Consider the following 13687-nt stretch of genomic DNA (forward strand, 5'->3'; position numbering starts at 1 on the left):
GGCCCAGGGCTCTCCCAGCCAGGCTTCAGGGTGGTCACGCTCTCAGAGGCCACGGTGGCTCTTCTCCTTGTACCCATCAGAGCCTGGTGTCCTCACAAAGCCACAGCAGTGTGGTTAGGCCAGGATGTCCTTACCCCTGGGAGCCTGGCTCCCATGGGGGGCAGGGGTGCCAGTTCTTCTTATGTACTGACTGTTTTTACAGTGAATCCCTTACCTAAATGCTGTGCTGCCTTGGACTGACCAGCAGTGGTTCCCATCATGCTGTGTCTTGTTGAAAAAGACCCCAAGACACATATGTGCTCAGTGGGGAAAAGTGCTGTGATCAATTAGCAACGTCTGCTACAGGCGAGGGACGGGACAGCGGGGGGTGCTGCGCTCCGCCTTCCCTGGTACTGCGCTGTGGGTTTCTACAGGCACTTTCACGTGCATCACCTCACTGATTAGAACAACACTGTGGTCTAGGAACAGCGAAGATTATTATTCATTTTACAAAGAGGGATATCAGGAGCACGGAAGTTAAGTGTCTTTTCCTAAATAATGTGAGTGAATTAGGGCCCGGGCTAGGATTAGATTCCAGATGTCCTGAGTCCAAAGCTAGTTCAGGGAAGACACTTAGCTCAGGAACACTTGAGATTAACAGATGCCAAAGGCTTCGCGTGTCTTTGGGAAAAGAGTGCTTAGTAACTCTTCCCTGGGGGTTGAAATCCGCTATTCTTCATGCGTGGGATGCTGGCAGGAACAGAGTGCACGGGAGGGGATGGGCTGCCCACGCTGGAGCCGACTGCCCCACTGCTTGTAACTTTAAAGACGGGCAGGCCTGGCTCCGGCTTGCTCGCTCCAATTTTATCAGATCAGCAAGGCACCCCGGGAGGAGGAAAAGGGCCATTTCAGAAACATCTGTGGGGAGCCACTCTGGGCAGCTATTCAGTTACCATGGAAACCCACCCTTGGAAACTGCTTCCATTTCAGGAAAATCGCTACAAACAATAATAAGCATAAATGAAAAATGGTATACTGTTACTTCAAAATTGTACTTGTTATTGGATTTTGTCGGGTCGTGGGGCTGAGACGGCAGGCTCATATCCAAGAACACAGTGGAAGGCGGGCACCTCTTCCTGGCTGCGGGCCTAATGACAGAGCCTGCCTCCTCCCTCCCATCTCCCTAATCAAGTTTCTGGATGTGACCTCCGGCGAGGCATTTATCAGAGAAGCTACAGTCTGAATTGCAGAGGCAGGAGGACTCGCCTTGTAAAAAACAAACATTTGCTGAGCAGACTGGAAGGCAGCCATGTGGATGGGGACGTGGGTCAGGGTGAGATGTCACTGCATGTTCACCCAGGCCCCAGTTAAACACCCCTGAAGAAATCAGGTGGCAGGAATAATAGTTGAACTGGACATCTCCAGCACTCTAGTCCGTTTCTAAGCACTCTCAGGTTGGAGAGGACCTTATAAAGATGCCTGGTCCAGCTCCTCCTGCAAGTGATGTCTGCGTTCTCTTGGCAACGTCCTCACCAAATGATTATTGAGTTTGTGTTGGACGAAGAGTTAGCATGTTTCTCCTCACACTGAGCTGAAATCTCACTCCCTGTCGCTTCTACTTATGAACAAACCAGACCTGCCTTGGCAATAACCCTGCAGCCATCTGCAGTCATTCTCCTGGTCCTTCTGTTCTCCATGCAGGGAGGCAGTGATAGTCTAATCACCTTCTCAAACAGCTCTCGAGGGGGACGTCAGAGGTGGAACCTAGACTCTGACAGGAAGGACCATATCACCAGCGGTGGACTCCTAAATTATATTTCAAAATTCAATTGTGCACGAACAGGCTTTATGTGTTTCAGATCATTCCATTTGTCTCGGAAAGCAGCTAAGGAGGCTGGAAAAAACATATTTCTAGGGCCTGATAACCACCTGTCAGAGCAGGTACTCAATAAATTTTCTTGGACCAGAGGATCCTCACCGGATAGGTAAGTAAAATCAAGGTTCAGAGAAAGGGCTGACTTGCTCATGATCACCCAGGAAGAGAAAAACCCAGGACAAGGGCACCAGCATCCTACCTCCCAGCCTCCAAGCCTTCTCACAGGAAGGCCCCTGTTGTACCCAGCAACCAAGTCTGTGAGCATCAAGCCTAGGACTGGTCCTGGGCCTTCTTACCACTGAGGGGTCATTCTCAATATGTGCTTGAGTCTGCCTGACATGAGAGCCGGGCCCAGAACACCCACTGTCTGCCACCAAGGGGACATGCTCTGAACTGGGGACTCTAGCCTCCAGCCTGAGGGGCGGCCCAAGGACCCCCAGAAAGAAGAGTATTTTGGTATCTACCTATAATCTGGATTTGCCTTCAGCTCAATGACCTGATGAGGAACAAAAGAAAGCCCTCTGGGGCCGCGTAACCCTACAGAAACCTACAGCAAAAACGAAGTCACAAAAAGTATCAGTCAACCCTTCTAGGCTTCTTCATTGACCCAGGCCCTGATCAAAGAAAACGGTCTCTCCTGACAGGAGGAAGAAGCCACCTCCCTCAAACGCCAGAGAACGGCAGTCGCGAGGTACTGGCCACGGTGGAGGGAGAGCGGGAGGCGGGTGAGGGGGACATGGGGGGGAAGGGGAGGGTGGAGAAGAGTGTGGGGAGAGGATATGGTGGAGGTGAGGTGAGGGGGAGCATGGGGGGAGGGGAGGGTAGAGGTGAGGAGAGGGGGAGTGTGAGGCGGGGTGAGAAGAGGGGACGGGGGGGTGAGGCGGAAAGATGGGGGCTCACTCACGAGGCTGTGCATGATGCGTACGCCGTCGGGGTTCACCGTGAGTGCCTCCTTGTACAGTTGCTCGGCCTCCTCCAAACTGCCCTTCAACTCGGCCAAGCGGCCCCGCATGTAGAGCACCGAGTGTGAGGTGGGGAAGAGGCCCGCCGCCTCCTGGATGCAGAAGCCTGCTTCCTTGAGGTGCTGCTGGTCCATGAACAGCTCAGCTGTGAAGCCAGAAGGGCAGTGGGAGGTGTGAGTGGTGGGTGAAGCTGGAGGCCGCGGCCCCCTCCCACATTTCACCGTCAGCCCCCAGTGTTTGGTAGTAACACTAAAAAAAAACCAAACCCGTTGCCATTGAGTTGAATTTGGCCCATGGCGACCCTATAGGACAGAGCAGAACTGCCCCATGGGGTTTCCAAAGAGCGGGTGGTGGATTTGAACTGCTGACCTTTGGTTGGCAGTCGAGCTCTTAACCACTGCGCTACCAGGGCTCCGGTAATAACACTAGGTGATGTTTTTTTGAGTGCTTACTATATGCCAGGCATCGTGTAAGTGCCCACAGGGATGTCCTCCCTCAATCCTCACACAAACCCTGGAGAACAGGTGCTTTTATGATTACTCTAAAAATGAGCAGGCCGGCACAGAGAGCTTGAGGAATTTGCCTAAGATCCCAGGGAGTAATTTATGGAGCCAGGGTTTCCATTGGGTGTCTGGCTTCAGAGCCTGCTGTGGGGACGCGGATGGTGTCCCCTGGCGACTCTGACTTCTTTTTCACTGTCTCTTCACTTCAGTTGTTCTTTATGTGTCTGGGCGCAGGGGATGAAACTAGATAATGTTGACCTGGCCTCTCAGCCAGGAGAGGAGACTGTGCCTGGCTAACTCCACCCGGTGTGATCAGCACGAGGGTGGGGGTGCTCAGAACCCCCAGGGAGAACCAAGGGATCCTGCCATAGGAGGGGGCTGGGAGGACGAGAGCCTGCTAAGGGCAGAGCTGGGGCTCAAACCAGGTGGTGTCGGGAACAGCTACAAAACAAATGATTGGCACCAAGGTGTCTGTGTGCCAAGCTCCAAGCCTAAGAAACATTTTCTCTCACTAAGCGCTCAGCTGCTAACCGAAAGGTTGGCGGTTTGAACCCACCAGCGGCTCCTCGGGAGAAAGATGTGGCAGTCTGCTTCTGTAAAGATTATAGCTTTGGAAACCCTATAGGGCAGTTCTACTCTGTCCTACAGGGTCCCTGTGAGTCAAAATGGACTGGACGGCAACAGGATTGGTTTGGTTTAATCCTTACGAGGATGCTCGGAGGGAGGGAGGTACCATCATGATTCCACTTTAACAAACCAGGCTGAGGTGAGGACCTCGCCAGATTCTGTGAGAAAGAGCAAAGCCAGGGCTGGGCGCCCTACAGATCGTAGGCCTCCTCCTGAAGCCCAGGGCTTTCGGCTGCACCCGGGGAGAGGGATGGGGGCTCACACCTTTTTGCTGGCAGGCCTCTGCCCCAGGACCAGTTGGAGTTCTTTCCCCAGACCAGTAAAAATGGGGCCGTTCTGACAACCTGGGCCACTGCACACAGACACGCATTTCCTACCCTGCTGCTGGGGTGCACACCAGACCAGGCGCTGTTAGAGACGTTGTTTGGGGCTGCAGCTGGCCTCCCCACGTGCTCGCTGACCATTTGGCCTTCCTCTCACGGTGGCCAGGGCTCAGCTGCCCTTCCGGGGCTGGGGCACGGACTGAAGTCACAGAAGGCTCACAACACAGGTGCGGAGCACAGAAGGGCAACCGGAGCCTGACTTGTGACTTTGCCAAGAGCTGTTCCCAGCAGAGGCTGAAAGCTGAGGTTACGCTGGGTTGGGGGTAACAGACACCTCCTGAGGAAGCTCCCAGAAAGGTGGAAAACCTACCTTGGTGTCCTGCCCTAACTAAAACCAGGATGGCTGCGGAGCACTCAGTGCCCTTGGCGTGCACGCCGCCTCAGGCTCACTGTGCAATAAATGTAGCTTGCAACATCCTAGAACAGTATAGGGGCTTCTGAGGGGTGCTCTTTTTTCTCTGGTGGAGATGAGAAATTTGGAGGAATCTGAGGATTAATTAGAAAACAGACAAGGCAAGCTTCTATGACAAGGAAAAGAGAAATGCAGGCTCTGGTCCCCAGAGACAGCCTGGACTGGACGGTCCAAGGCAGAAGGCACTGGAAGGTGAGGCCAGCAAATGCAAGGTTTCAACTCAGGGCCTTGCTGGGCCAGGTAGGGGCCCAGGCTGCCTCAGTGCCCATACCCAGCTCCGTGGTCCTGTTCCCCTCCTGCGCTGCCCTTGGGGCTCCCAACAGGCTGCCTTTGTAACTGAGCCATCATTGTGCAACTATTGAGCACTGACTGTGTGCCTGGTCCTCGCATGAGAAGAAGAAAGCCAGGGAGTCACTGAGGCATCAAACTGTTACTTGAGAGATGTAGGGCAGTGGAGTGACAAGTATCCACTCTCAGTGCCGTGGGCATTCAGGAGGGGTCGTCCTGGAAAGGTGGGATAAGGGAAGCCTTCCTGGGGGAGACTGCAAGGGAGCTGGGGCTTGAGGGCTGCAGAAAGCACTGGGACTGCAGTCAGAGAAGGGAGGTTATGCTAACAAGGAGGGCCAGGCGCCAGGGCAGAAGCAGCCGAATCCCCCAGGGTGACCAGGGGAAGCAGAAGGCTGTGTGGGAGCGAATGTGGTAGTGGGCTGCCCTTCCCGCATCAGTCCTTGGGGATGCTTCCTCCATTGCCAGGGGCCAGGGACCAAGCTCTCCACTCCTGTGGACCCTGCCCAGCAGCCTGTCCCAGGCCTGGCCCACTGGCCCGGCATGGCTCATTAAGCTGTTTACAACTTGCCACCCTGCCTCCCGAGGTGGCCCCTGGTCCCTCCCTGGAGAGACTTCCATAGTGCCTTCACATCAACAGATTTCAATTACAGAAGGCTCACCAGCTCCTCCTGCCTCAGGCCCTGGGGCTTTCCGAGGCCCTGAGCTTGTCAGGCTGGCCAAACACCAGAAACAACATGCGCTGAAAAACAGGCAAGGTTGCTTGGCTCTGCTGGGCTTCATTACCATTTCGGCAGGAAACCAGATGACAAAGAACAGAGCCAGAGAAGTGAGGTCTGCAGAGGAGTGTGCATGGGGTGGGCCTCTGCGGGACAGACAGGCCCACAGGTCAGGGACTGCTGGGAGCACCCTTCCTCCTAGCCTGTGTCCCTGGGCAGTTGACCTTGGGCCCTGGCCGCCATTTTACCAAACATGGTGCTCCCCAGACAGCTGCAGCCACAGCGGGAGGCAGTGGCACCATGCCCACCCGCCACCCGGACCCACTTGCTCCCTTCCAGCCCTGGCTGCAGGGCCCTGCCATCACACCCTGCCACCCGCCTGCCCAGGAATGGATGAGCGCTCACAGTTACTAGATTTTCCTTGTATTTTCATTGCAGTCCTCATTACCCCAGCAAATAGGGACGTGACGTCAAAGGGCCCCCGTCCCACTCCCTCGGCTCCTTGTTCCTCTCTTGTCCCTCGGGTTCCTCGCCTCTCATCTTCCTCCCCGCCCACCTCGTCTCCTGCCCCGTGTCTTTTCCTCTTTCCTCCATCCCTCTCTGCCCCACCACCCGCCTTGCAGCACTGCAGGCTACAAACGGAGAACATCTTCTCCCTGGGCTCTGTCGAGAGTCCCTTTTAGTGTTCTTTCTGAGGCAGCCTGGCCTAACCCTCCACGCAGAGCAAGCCCCGTCTTCCTGCCAATGTGGCGCTCCCCCACCGCTCTGTCAAGTCCCAGGCCTGAGTTTCGGAGGGGCTCACTCTCTGTTGGCTTGCCCTCAGGGGGGCCCTGAGCTGAGCAGATGAGGGACAGCCCGAGGCCACTCCTAAGGCTGTGCAGGGGCCTCTCCAGGAGAAGTATGCTCCCCAGAGAGGCCCTCCCCTGAGACCTCAGAAAGGAGAGTGCCATCAGGGCAAGAGCGCAGAGGCCTCAGGGACTGGAGAGAAATAAGGCTAGGCCCTGAAAAGAACTTGGCTGTGGCTGGCCATGACCTCCAGTGGGGTCATGAAAACTGCCCCTGAAAGGAAGGAGGCATCCCTTCCCATGTTAACAGACCCTCAGAAAGTATGGACGCCAGAATTAGGCAGAGGTAGGGGTGAGGGGAGGGAGGGTAGGGTGAGGGAGAAGACCAGGGGAGCTGCAGCAGAGAAAGACCAGGAGAGTAACACAGAGACTCCAAAGGTCTAAAGCATTCCAACAGACTGGGCAAAGACCCTCTGCCCTCCTGGTATAGGCCACAGGGACCCAGAGAAGAGACACAATTTGCCCAAGGTCCAGAGGGAGTTGGAGGCTCTGTGTGCCTGGGATGCTGACTTCCGGTCCTGAGAGTGCTTTCCTCAGGGTTCAGGAAGCTGGGAGGAGGGGATGAGGGGCAGAGAGGGTGGGAAGAAGATAAAGGTCCAGCAAGGAAAGAGGGACTAAAGGCAGGAGGGAGAGAGAAGGGTGGGGGCCTGGGAAGAGAGAAGGAAGACAAGGAAAAGATGAGCAGGAAGAGGACACAAAGCGTAGAGGATGTGAAGGGCCTACAGTAAGAAATGGTCTCCCCTTTGACCATAATTTTATAATAAATATGTCCATATCTATGTCCATATAATAAATATGGACAGCTCTGGCCGCCCCATCCCGGTTTCCCCAGCTTCCCCAGCCTCCCTACTGACAGTAGGCTCGCCTGCAGAGCCAAGGCACTACCGTGAATGGGGCACTTAGCAGTGGACACTCAGGCCAGCTTCCCCCAGCCAGAGGCAGCCCCTAAGCCCCTGGGCCTCCGACGCAGGTGAGCTCTCTCCACATCTGGCTCATTGCCCCCTCCCGTAGGCGTTAGCACTGTGAGCAGAAAAGCAGAAAGGAAGAGACACACCGCTTTCCTGGAAAGCCCCTCGGGCCACTCAGGATCCCCAAAGCCCTTCTGCCAAAGAGGCAGCTCCTGAAGTGGTCTCTGGGAAGCGGAGAGCCTGTAAGGCTTCTCATATTGAACTGGAGTGGGAGGGAGGCCTGAAGGGGAAGGAGGGGAAGACGAGAGTTGGGAGAGGAAGGAAGTGACATTTCCCAAGCAAAGACTGGATTCCTCCTGGAACCTAACTGCTGAAACAGATTGCGACGTGATTTATCTTAAACCAAACCAGGGAGATTAGCTCGTTCCAAAATGATAAAGAGGGCTCTTCTCTTCCTGCACTTTTGCTGCAGCTGGTGGCAGCATCACTCTTAGCCTGGGTCAGGCGGGGTGGGCTTAGGGAGAGGGCTTTGCCTTGGTCAGCTGCTCCCGGCAGCCCTGCATCCAGCAAGTGCTCAGTAGATGCCTGCTGGTGATGGTGGTGGCCAAGGAAGGGGGGAGCTCGTGGAGTGCTAACTGCTCCAGGATCTTCCCACGCTCAGAACGCAAGGCCTAGGGCACCTTCTCACTCCTCTTCCTGGCTGCAGCAGCTGTCCACCAAGTCTATGCGTCCCTTCTTCTCTGCTGATAGATCCCCTGATTTTTAATAATCTGTTAAACTCATTGTTGTTGAGTTGATTCTGACTCATAGTGACCCTATAGGACAGAGGAGAATTGCCCCATAGGGTTTCCAAGGAGCGGCTGGTGGATTCAAACTGCTGACCTTTTGACTACCAGCTGAGCTCTTAACCACTATGCCACCAGGGCTTCAGTTGCTGTTAGTGGACTCCAGCTCATGTTGACTCATGTGTCAGAGTAGGACTATGCTCTATAGGCTTTTCAATGGCTGATTTTTCAGACTATCACCTGGCCTTTTGTCTGAGGTGCCTCTGGGTGGACTCGAACCTCCAACCTTTCCATTAGCAGTAGAGCACGTTAACTGTTTGCACCAATTAACTCTAATGGGGCCTATGGACATGAGAACAACGACATTTCCCAGAGTTCTTTGCAGTGAGGTTTGGCCATATGGCTAAGTCCTGGCCAATGGATCACAATGGGACGTGATGTGTGCAAATTTTAGGATCAATCCTTATAGGGAGGGGGTGTGCCCTTCTTTCCCTCTTCCTAGTTTATCTTATGATTTGGACTGTGAATGTGGTGAGGAGCCATCTTGGACCAAATGGATAAGAGTGATACCCTAGGGATAACTGAAGGAGCTTGGGTCCCTGGACCCAGGAGAGCCAAGCTATCACATCAGCAAAGGCTGTCAGCTCTGTTTTGTTAAAGGATTGAGAAACGACGTGTACTTTGTATAAGCCACTCCTGTTTGGGATCTGTTACATGCTTCCAAACCTACATCCTAAGGCTATACTGCCCAACCATTACTTGGCACCACGTTCAAAGCATTCAGATTCTGTTCTCACTGAGTTCTCATCTGTGTGGTTACGCTGTGAGGGGGCAGCTTTCTACTCTAGGCACACGTAGGCGCTGTCCCCAGTCGGCCCCATCAAGAGTCTCTCATGTCTTAGAAGACAAGGAATCTTTTCCTAAGAGGATGCCTTGTTTATTATGCCTCTGGGTTTTTCAACATTCCTCTTCCTACTTAAGATGGAACAAGCTGACTGTCGAGTGCAGCCCCCACACATCCCTCGCAGCCGGAGGGACTCGAGGATGCTAACTGGGGCAATCTCTGCATTATTAAAATGCTTCCGTGTCTAGCCTTCCTTTGAGTTCTGGTCCAATTTTTTTTTTTTCCCTCAGATTCAGAGCCTACAGTAGTGGTGTTGAGGACGAGGGTGGGTGTCCTGCATACTAATGTGTCCATGTGTGAAATACATGCCACAGGAAACCTTAGTTTTCAGTTAACAAGCACATTCTCTGACTTGTCAAATCCACATGTCCCAGTAAGTGACTGTCTACTTTCCGTCTCTTCTCTGTCTACCCTCAGGGACCGCTGGCACCACCGTCTTGGCAAGGAGGGACAGAGAGGAAAATAATCACAGAAAAGGAAGAGGACGCACTCCTGGGTCAAGAGTGCCACTTGGGCCATACGAGATCTAGGCACATGTTGCCCCGGTGGCATTTTTAGGATTTCCCTTATTCTCTCATTCCTCTTTATTCCTCTGTTGCCATTTTAATTCAGTTGGGCACTTATTTTCTCTGCCTTGGATTCTCTCTCTCTCTTTTCACTGTTATTTACCTCTCACACCACTGTCAGATTAAATTTTCAAACACTGCCTCTCGGTGAGTCGCTCAGCCCCACTCCTCAGTTAGAGGTCAAAGGTGCTCAGGTCTGTGGTGCACACGGCCTGTCCCCACCACAATGACAAGGGATGCAGAAGGCCAGCACCACTTACCAAGCACTTCCTATGGGCCACACACAGCGTTAACACACCACCGTAGCTCATTCTACCCTTACAGGCCTAGGAGGAAACCAAGGCCCCAAGAGCTGGGCACCAGCCAGCAGTGAGCTGGTATTGGAACCCAGGTCTGTGTGACTGAAGCTGAGGCTTTATGGACCCTGTCTCCCCAACACCAACTAACCTTCAAACTCAGCCTGCCTCCCCAACACTCACTAACCTTCACACTCAGCCTGCCTCAATACCAATTAACCTTCACACTCAACCTGCCTCTTCAACACCAACTAACCTTCACACTCGACCTTCCTCCCCAACACTCGTTAACCTTCAAATGCAACCTGCCTCCTCAACACCAACTAGCCTTCACACTCAACCTGCCTCCCCAACACCAACTAACCTTCAAATTCAACCTACCTCCCCAACACCAACTAACCTTCACACTCAACCTGCCTCCCCAACACCAACTAACCTTCACATTCAACCTGCCTCTCCAACACCAACTAACCTTCAAATGAACTCTACCACCAGACTGCACTTCCTTTGGGGCCCCCATACCTCATCTCTTCTCTAGCCACTCCATGAGCTCTCTGGGGTTTGCAGTTCTACTTGGAGAATGTGGGAAAGAAGGGGGGATGGGGCCTGTGTTTGAGACTAAAAAGACTATCCATTTGAATGGCCTTTCATGGCCTCAAGGCAGGCAGGTATGTCCCCATTTGGTGGACAGGGAAACTGATAGCCAGATAGACTAAGTGACTTGCCCAGGGCAAGACAGGGCTCTGAGAGCTTCGGTGGCCTGCAGGTAGGCAGGTGGGTGTTCCTGGGACGAGACGCCCCAGCTGGGGCCAGAGGCACTCACCAGCCTGCAGCCAGATCTGTTCCAGCGTGGTCCACAGCTGCATGGGGCCTTGCTTCAGGACTAAGCTGGGCATGGTCAGCTCCGACATGGCCTCCTCCAGTCGGGAGGCCGCGATGGACGATGCCCGTCGAGAGCCTGCAGAACAAAAAGGAGCAGGCTGAGTGGCAGAGTCCCCAAGAGCAGGAACTGTCTAGTCCCATGGGGACAGACCAGGCATTCCAAGTCAGGGCAGGGAGCACAACCTGGCAGCTGAAAACCGGCACCCCAATCCACCTGGCAGGGCCTCCCGCCCCTGTCCTCTTACACGCAGCTGGTGAAAGCAGCTTTCTTGGGGGCTATCAGGCAGAAGTCCCACTTCCAGGGATCTCTTGCTAAAGAAAACAATCATAAACATAGGCAGAGATGCTCATCATACCATTGCCTATAATGCCAGGAAAAAAAAAAGGTATCTACATGTCTAATAGCAGTTGATTAAAAATTAGTGAGGGTATAATAGTACAAAACTATGAAGTCATTACAATAACCATGCATAAACAGGTATATCAACGTGGAAAGATGCTGGCATTTTACGGTTAGGAGTAAAAAGGTTACAAAAGAGTTGGATCGCATTTTTGTAAAAAACTACGGACACAGAAAAAAGTCTGAAAGACCATTTATTGGGTCAGAGTGGTGAAATTATGGCTGATTTTTCTTTTCTCCCTTTTGCTACTTTTACTTTTTGTTTGCACGTTACTGTTTCACATATATAAAGATCCTGTTCACAGTTATGCTGTGAAGGATTCTTGCGTAGCTGCTCAGGTCAGGCCCCATGCCTTCTGGAACCTTTCCCCAGAGCAGTTCTGGGCATCACGAGCCCTGCTCAGAATATACAAGCTGCTGACATTTACAACTCCCATGCATGTGAAACGCGAGCACTTTCTGTCACTCTCACAGGCAATGATGGCTCCAGTAAACTCAGGAGACTTCAGGGCAAACCACAGAAGATTCTAATTTATAAGAAAAGGGCACATGTGTCCTGGTAACTCTGCTCATGGCTCTTCCTCTTTAACTGCAAGGTGGCTGTTGTTAGCTGCCATGGAGCTGGTCCCTGACTCATGGGGACCCCACGTGTTACATAGCAAAACTGCTTCATAAGGCTTTCTTGGCTACAGTCTTTATGGAAGCAGATACTCAGGTCTTTCTTCCGTGGAGCTGCTGGGTGGGTTCGAACTAGCAGCTTTTACGTTGCAGTGGCTAATCTTCTTAGGTTGTGCCACCCAGGCTCCTTATGCCCTCTTTAGTTGTTCCTTCCTAGGGAGACAGCAGCTCCACAGACTGCAGGCACTCCTGAGAGGTGCTGCCACGGGTTGAATTATGTCCCCCCCCAAAATATGCATATTACCTTGGTTAGGCCATGATTCCCAGTATTCTGTGGCTGTCTTCCATTTTGTGATTGTAATTTTATGTTAAAGAGAATTCGGGGGGATTGTAACACCCTTACCAGGTCACATCCCTGATCCAATGTAAAGGGGGTTTTCCTGGGGTGTGGCCTGCACCGCCTTTTATCTCTCCAGAGATAAAAGGAAAGGGAAGCTAGCAGAGAGAAGGGACCTTATACGACCAAGAAAGCAACACCGGGGGCAGAGGGCATCCTTTGGACCTGGGATCCCTGTGCCTGAGATGCTCCTTGACCAGAGGAAGATTGAGGACAAGGACCTTCCTCCCGAGCCAACAGACAGAGAAGGCCTTCCCCTGGAGCTGATGCTCTGAATTTGGACTTTTAGCTACTTTACTGTGAAGAAATAAATTTCTCTTTGTGAAAGCCATCCACTAGTGGTATCTCTGTTACAGCAGCACGAGGTGACTAAGACAGGTGCCTGTGAAGTAAAGTGCTAGGTATGGCTGTAGGATCAACACCGCCAGCACCTGGCAGCTTGGCTCCTGTCCGCAGAAGTGAAAAACGAAGAGCAAGTCCACTAAACACAGCTCTACTTACACTTTCTGACAATAATTAACTCTTCTTCCTCCCCCTTAAAAAAAAATTTTTTTTCCAAGTTTTTAAATTAATTACATTTTAAAATTCGGCTTTAATCAGGGGTCCTCAGTTAAAAAATGTGAATTTGCAGTTCCTGAACTCATTTGGATTTCCTACGCCTTGGGTTTCAGGGTGAGTTTTACCAGGAAAATGTCAGCTCTGAGGTTAGTTAAGAGTTGTTAATAGAAGCTCAATCCACTCTTTTCTTTGACTCAATTTACTGAGAAGATTAGGCAAACTTTGCCTCTAGCTTTAGCTTAAGGAAAAACCGTTTCTGTGCTCCCCAGCCATCTTTCCACTCGTCTCCCCTCTCTTCACCCGCACCCCCAGGAGGTAGATGTTCCTCCCTTGCCTCCTCCAGCTCCCCCCACCGCCCACTCCAGGCCTGCAGCCATCCCTCCTCAGTGCCACCATCAGCCCTGAAGGACGCCTAGAGGTAGCTCCTGGGCCAGCGGCAGGCACGGAGCCGTGGTAGGGTTTGACCAACTGGGCAGGGCTCTCCTCAGATGCCACACCTCCTGTCTATGCCCTCAGGCCAGGAGGGTGGGCTGCGGCCCTCACAGAGTGGGCTCCCCAGACTCGTTCTTACCGGAGTCAGCCTCATGGGCGTCAGGCAGAGTCAGGTGCATGCCACTCTGCTTCTTCAGGGTGAGGCCCTCGCCAAAGCTGCTGTCCTTCTCCAGGCCGCTGGAAGGCAAGGGAGGGGCAGCGCCCGGTAAGGTGGAGGGGAGCATCACCTAGGGCCGGCCGGCCAGGGGAGCAAGGGAGCCTCACTCAGGGAGGCTCTGGTCTGAGTCCAG

At 53.1% G+C, this 13687-nt stretch overlaps 1 protein-coding gene across 3 annotated transcripts in view; it reads right to left on the reverse strand.

Annotated features, from left to right (window-relative positions):
• Window positions 1-13687, reverse strand: part of TTC7A (tetratricopeptide repeat domain 7A) — a 158811-nt gene that overhangs the window by 9839 nt on the left and 135285 nt on the right. For all 3 annotated transcript variants that reach the window (XM_064277131.1, XM_023557263.2, XM_023557262.2), the window contains 3 exons: window positions 13477-13574; window positions 10874-11008; window positions 2760-2962 (listed from right to left, as the gene is read on the reverse strand). In XM_064277131.1, the coding sequence (XP_064133201.1) occupies window positions 2760-2962; window positions 10874-11008; window positions 13477-13574 (436 nt within the window). The remainder of the gene's footprint in view (window positions 1-2759; window positions 2963-10873; window positions 11009-13476; window positions 13575-13687) is intronic.

This window comes from Loxodonta africana, chromosome 26 (assembly GCF_030014295.1).
Source record: "Loxodonta africana isolate mLoxAfr1 chromosome 26, mLoxAfr1.hap2, whole genome shotgun sequence".
Classification (NCBI taxonomy): domain Eukaryota; kingdom Metazoa; phylum Chordata; class Mammalia; order Proboscidea; family Elephantidae; genus Loxodonta; species Loxodonta africana.